The following is a 6240-nucleotide window of genomic DNA, read 5'->3' on the forward strand; positions in this document are numbered from 1 at the left end:
AAGCACATGGCAGAATGTTCCATAAACGTTAGCCATTGTTATGTTATTATGTAATCTACAAAGTATGTTGGTTACCCTGCATGAAATACTTTCAGTTTTTCAAAGACACTACTCATACATGTGAAATCAAACCCTGGAAGTTAATTTCTTTTTAACAGTAAAGTCACATGCCAGATACAAAGGATAGTATTTCATAGACAAAAACCCTAGTTTGAAGGCCTGGTTTGACATTTTTTTTTTTTTTTTAAGGAACAATTATCTTTTGCTTTCCGTGGCTTCAAAAGTCCTTCATGTTAACATTCCTAATAAACTGTCATATGAAATTGCCATTTTTTAAAGTCAAGAGTCACAGAATAGCAGCAATTTCAAGTGGCTCAATCCAACAGATCTACAAACTTCCTAGAAGAGGAAAGAAATAATTTTTCCAGTTGTAATGGGATTACTGAAGGCCTTGGGGTAAAAAGAAAATTAATTCCATTTTCAACACATTTTCATTTCAACTAATAATAAGGGAGTGATGCCACACTCCCCAAAATTAAAAATTAAAGCATACAACTTTCTCTTTCTATCCAAAACACATACAAGACAGCCCAGCTCCAAATGAAACCCAAAGAGTGAAATTGTGTCTTGATGCCTGTACATTTCCAAGGAGAGCACCAAAAGTACTTTGACAGCGAGCGTGCTGAGGAAATCGGCAGCTGTTGAAGTCACCTCCTGTGGTCTTGCCAAATGTTTGAAAGGGAATATGCTTGTGTTCGCGCGCGCGCGCTCGCGGGGGCGGGGGGTGAGTGTCGTGGAGGTCGGGGTGCATGGGTGTAGGGTTTGGGTACCTGGATGGGGCGCTCTGCTTGCCTCCAAGTGAGCGTTTGTGTGTTGTTTACTTCTTTCTCTGCGTGTGCCCATACCTTTGTGCTCTGGGTGCTTCTGTTTGTTTCTGGCCCTATCTCTGTGTTGTTCAGGGACTGCGCCTGTAGGTTTTGGTGCGCGCGCGCGTGTGATTGTGGGTGCGCTGGACGGGTGTGTCTCAGTGTCGGTATAAGCCTGAGCTTGTCTGTTGGGGTGCATGTGTGCCTGTCCATGCGTGTCTCCGTGGGCACTCGTCTCTGTTTCCGATTATGGGGAAGTGCCCATGTACTGCTCTCCGTCCTGAGACCTCAGGCCACACAGGCGCCCAAGGCGGACAGGTAGCAGCCACAGAAGAGCCCAAAGTTCCTGGCTTGGCTGGTAAGCACGCCAGCCCCAGCTCCAGCCCTCCTGGCCCAGCCAGATGAGCGGGAGGGGAGGTGGCCCGCCCCGGGAGCAGAGGGCTCCGCCCGGGCCAGCCCCAGGAGGGGCGGGAGAAGGGAGGAGAGGGGCGGGAAGGGGAGGGAGCCTCGCCCCTTTGGGGCTGCCCGTGTGTCATTGGCGGAAAGTTCCCGCACGTCACCGGGAAGGCAGTTCCTCTAAAGTCCTGTGCACATAACGGGCAGCGCGCACTCTGAGGCGGCTTCTCCAGATAGCAGGCTGGCATTGACGGGCACCTGAAGCCCAGAGCACCCCACAAGCTGAGTGCAGGACGCGCCCCTACCACACCCACTCCCAGGCCGCTGGATGAGGCTTCCAGGCGTCCCCTCGCTGCCCGCAGCGCCCTGCCGAAGGTCCGCCCTCTGAGGCGCGGCCAGTGAGCCAACAGCCAGTGCGCTCACCTGCCAGCCTGCGCGCCATGGGACAACCCGGGAACCGCACCGTCTTCTTGCTGGCACCCAACGGAAGCCATGCGCCGGACCAAGACGGCACGCAGGAGCGGAATGATGCATGGGTGGTGGGCATGGGCATGGTCATGTCCCTCATCGTCTTGGCCATCGTGTTTGGAAACGTGCTGGTCATTACAGCCATTGCCAAGTTCGAGCGTCTGCAGACGGTCACCAACTACTTCATCACCTCGCTGGCCTGTGCGGACCTGGTCATGGGCCTGGCGGTGGTGCCTTTTGGGGCCAGCCATATCCTCATGAAAATGTGGACTTTTGGCAATTTCTGGTGTGAGTTTTGGACTTCCATTGACGTGTTGTGCGTCACGGCCAGCATTGAGACCCTGTGCGTGATTGCAGTGGATCGCTACTTTGCCATCACGACACCCTTCAAATACCAGAGCTTGCTGACCAAGAACAAGGCCCGGGTGGTCATTTTGATGGTGTGGGTTGTGTCAGGTCTTACCTCCTTCTTACCCATCCAGATGCACTGGTACCGGGCCACGCACCAAGAAGCCATGGAGTGCTATGCCAAGGAGACCTGCTGTGACTTCTTCACGAACCAAGCTTATGCCATTGCCTCTTCCATCGTGTCCTTCTACCTGCCCTTGGTTGTCATGGTCTTTGTCTACTCCAGGGTCTTCCGGGTGGCCAAAAGACAACTCCAGAAGATCGACAAATCTGAGGGCCGCTTCCATGCCCAAAACCTCAGCCAAGTGGAGCAGGATGGGAGGAGCGGGCACGTACCTCGCAGGTCCTCCAAGTTCTACTTGAAGGAACACAAAGCCCTGAAGACTTTGGGCATCATTATGGGCACTTTCACGCTGTGCTGGCTGCCCTTCTTTATCGTCAACATCGTGCATGTGATCCAGGATAACCTCATCCCCAAGGAAGTTTACATCCTCCTAAACTGGGTGGGCTATGTCAACTCGGCTTTCAATCCCCTCATCTACTGCCGGAGCCCGGATTTCAGGATTGCCTTCCAGGAGCTTCTGTGCCTGCGCAGGTCTTCTTTGAAGGCCTATGGGAATGGCTGCTCCAACAGCCAGGACAGATCTGACTACACAGGGGAGCCGAGTGGATATCACCTGGGACAGGAGAAAGACCGCAAACTGCTGTGTGAGGATGCCCCAGGCAAGGCAGACTTTGTGAACCGTCCAGGTACTGTGCCTAATGATAGCATTGATTCCCAAGGGAGGAACTGTAGTACAAATGACTCACTGCTCTAATGCAGTTTTTCTACTTTTTAAGGACCCCCCCCCAAAACACTACACAGACTATTTAATTATTGGAGTGTAATGCATTTAGAATAAAGTTGTATAGAGATGTGCAGGAGGAGGACATCCTTCTGCCTTTTTTTGTTTTTTTTTGTTTTGTTTTGTTTTGTTTTGTTTTTTCTAAGCTGTAAAAAAGAGAAAACGTATTTGAGTGATTGTTTCTTGTATAGTTTGGTTCCTCTTTGCATGGAACTTGCAAGTTGATGTCTGAAGGGCTTCGGTCCCAGAGGACCTGGGGCTGCTGTGTTTTGATGACTTTTCTGTGTATCTACCTCATTGGTCAAGTATTAGGGGTAATATATTGCTGCTGGTAATTTGTATCTGAAGGACAGCTTCCTTCCTGCACCCTTGGACTGGAGGACCCTGAGTCTCTCGTGGACCTTGCAGCTGTGAACATGGACTCTCCCCGCTCCTCTTATTTGCTGAAACAGGGTGTTGTAGGCAGGGATTTCAGGGGTAGCTTCAGTTGTTTTCCTGAGCAAAGTCTAAAGTTTACAGTAAATAAATTGTTTGACCATGACTTCATTGCACCTGTTTCTCCAAAATCCCTTGACTGGAGTGTGGTTGCTTCCCCCCCTGGAGACGGCAGGTAACTATTTGTAATAACTGCGCAGTGACCTAATGTGGAATGGCACAGGAATGACATGCTCTGATTGCTTAACCCTTTCATTTGCCTTTGAATCTGCAGCTACCCACCTGTATCTCTCCTAACGCTAGGGCCCCTAAGTCAGTTCTGCCGGCTCCCAGCCTAGCTCATCTCGCTGGTCCTATGGTGATTATTCTGTGTTGTTACATCAGAAACACTGACTCATAGAAATGGAGTTACAAGCATCTGTTGTGTCCCTCCATGCACCCCTACCACCCACCTTCCAATTCTGCTTGCTTATTAGCTGCTTATACTTATGTCTCTGCCATGTCTTCTAGTGGAGATCTTTGTGCTGCATCAGGGCTTGGCATCTGAGGGCTAAGGAAGGCGTCCGGGTGAAAAAGCTACTACACATCACCCTGTAATTCCAAGGGAAACTGAAAGGGCATTGGTCAGAGGGAGAAAAGCTGGAAAACACTTATCTGATGAACACCTCAGACCTAGACACAGGGTTTTAGCTCTCTTCCTCTTTCTTTACTTCTGTCCCCCCCCCCACCCCGCCTTTGACTCCCATCACTTCAGTATACACCAAGATTTCTCAACCTCAGCATTATTATTTGGACCAGATAATTCTCTGTGGGGGGGGGCTGCTCTGTGCATTGTCAGATGTTCAACAGCATCCCTGGATTCTACCTATGAGATGCCGGTAGCACCCCCTGAGTTGTGACAACCAAAAATGTCTCCAGACATTGCCAAATACCCCTTGAGGGGTGAAATCGCCCCTGATTGAGAACCACAGGTACAATTTAAAAATCTAAGCAGGTTTTTAGATTCTGTGTAAGGTAAGCACTTTATTTTGCCATCTCAGACAGGGATTTTTCATGGTTCACTCAGTCGGTTAGTGACAGAGCCGGGACCCGTGTTCTTTCCACTCCATCCTGCTACCTTCTGACCTTAACCTTCCAGCTGCCAGATACTGACCGGGAGATGTGAATCGTTTGGGAGGGTTTATCAATGGAGGCCAGGCCTGGGCGCCATTACTGCCTGTTTGTGGAGAGACGATATTGCTGGTAAGAAGCCCATGAGGGAAAATCACAAAAGTAAACACATTTCTTCTCCCACCCCCTTTCTATTTTTGCCTGTGCGCCTGAGCCAGAGCTTGGCCCAGGTCTGACCGAGTGGATCGTCCTCCTTGGCAACGCCAGCCTGGAGATCAGCCTGCAGGCTTCATTGCCATTACTCGCTCATGAAGCTGACTCCACTTTTCTCTTCCCTTCTGTCCCAGCCAAGGTCCCCAACCAGAAAAGCACTGGCCTCTTCTGCTTCCTGTCAGCTCAGTGATGGGTGGCTGGGTGACCCCTGAGCTCTCAGGAGAAAGTGAGGTGTCCATGATTTTGGAATGTGCCGTGGTGAAGAGTGTCTGCCATTCAGTACTTTCACTTTTTCTCCAAGGGCTCTCATATCTGTTATCATGTTCTCCTTCTCCTGCTCTGGGCCCCACACCCAAAGATATAGGCAGCTTCTCCAGCTCATCTCCAGACTCTTTGTAGCCTCATGGGATCTTGGAGTTGGAAGAGCCCATAGAAAGCATTTGACATCAGAAGAGACCAAAAGCCTGTGAGGGAGGATGAGCTACCGAAGGTAAGAAGCCAGGGGTGTCAGAGATGAGGCGCCTGCGGGAGCTGGTACGTTCTCTCTACCACACACTCACTGAATTCTGCCCTTACCCTCAATTGTGGAGGCTTTTCTCTGGGGCTGTCACAAAACAAATTCATTTCAGTGGATGTTTTTATTGCTTTGGGGTTCTTAACAGAAAATTCAGGCAATAAATAATCGGCTCTAGGGACAAGAGAAAGATGTGATCTTTTACCCAAAAGGATCCCCTAGGATGTCCTCAGCATTTAGGAAGCTGGGAGATTCCTTCACTCTTTATGACCTGTCAGAAATTTCAAACCACTCCAGGTAGAAATTTCCCATAGTCTTATGTCAAAAAAAAAAAAAAAAAAAGGTTGAAAACTTTCCTCGTTTGTAAGTCCCATGGACAATAAATATTATTAATACACAATGTTGTATATGTCCTCTTTTGGTTAGAAGAGCATCTGACATCATTTCAGTTAAAAGTTCAGCCATGAATGTTACTTCAGATTCGTAGCTAACGGGCAGGGTAGCCGTGGGCATGTCCCTTTAGGAATACTTGAAGAACTTTGATCAGTTTCAAGTGTCTTGACAAGCAGGAACATTTCAGGTGTGTCTCCATCCCTTGCTTTCTCTCTCCTTTTGTTTTCCTTTGTTTCCTTTGCGGGGCAGGAATTTGTCGGTGTCCCTCTGTTCCTGTTTGCTGACAGGTTGGTTACATAAGGTTTGTGTTGGCTTCATCGTCATAAAGTTTTCTTTGCCTGGACAGCAAGTTCTCAGATTCTGTCAAATGAGAACCTTATCCTGAGATGCAGGCTGACAGGTGTGCACAGCGGCAGGACAGAGAGGGTCTCCCCACCGAGATCATTGTTGGGGGAGGAATCTGGGGAAAAGGAGCTTGGACATAGGAACTATCATTACAGGATGCTTAGAATGTTGCTTAGGAACCTACTGCCAAAAGAAGCCTAGACCAGAATCAGTTGAGGGATATTTATGGAGCACCTACTATGCACAA

At 49.3% G+C, this 6240-nt stretch overlaps 1 protein-coding gene across 1 annotated transcript; it reads left to right on the plus strand.

Moving 5' to 3' along the window:
- The first annotated feature begins 1449 nt into the window (after positions 1-1449).
- On the plus strand, positions 1450-3091 carry ADRB2 (adrenoceptor beta 2). Its single transcript, XM_033096480.1, has one exon. It carries the CDS (start codon positions 1703-1705, stop codon positions 2954-2956), a length of 1254 nt encoding a protein of 417 aa, XP_032952371.1. The 5' UTR covers positions 1450-1702; the 3' UTR covers positions 2957-3091.
- Positions 3092-6240: the final 3149 nt, after the last annotated feature.

Source organism: Rhinolophus ferrumequinum, chromosome 24, assembly GCF_004115265.2.
Source record: "Rhinolophus ferrumequinum isolate MPI-CBG mRhiFer1 chromosome 24, mRhiFer1_v1.p, whole genome shotgun sequence".
Lineage (NCBI taxonomy): Eukaryota > Metazoa > Chordata > Mammalia > Chiroptera > Rhinolophidae > Rhinolophus > Rhinolophus ferrumequinum.

Coding starts and splice junctions, on each gene's coding strand:
- ADRB2 (XM_033096480.1), top strand. CDS start 1,703: ATGGGACAACCCGGGAACCGCACCGTCTTCTTGCTGGCACCCAACGGA.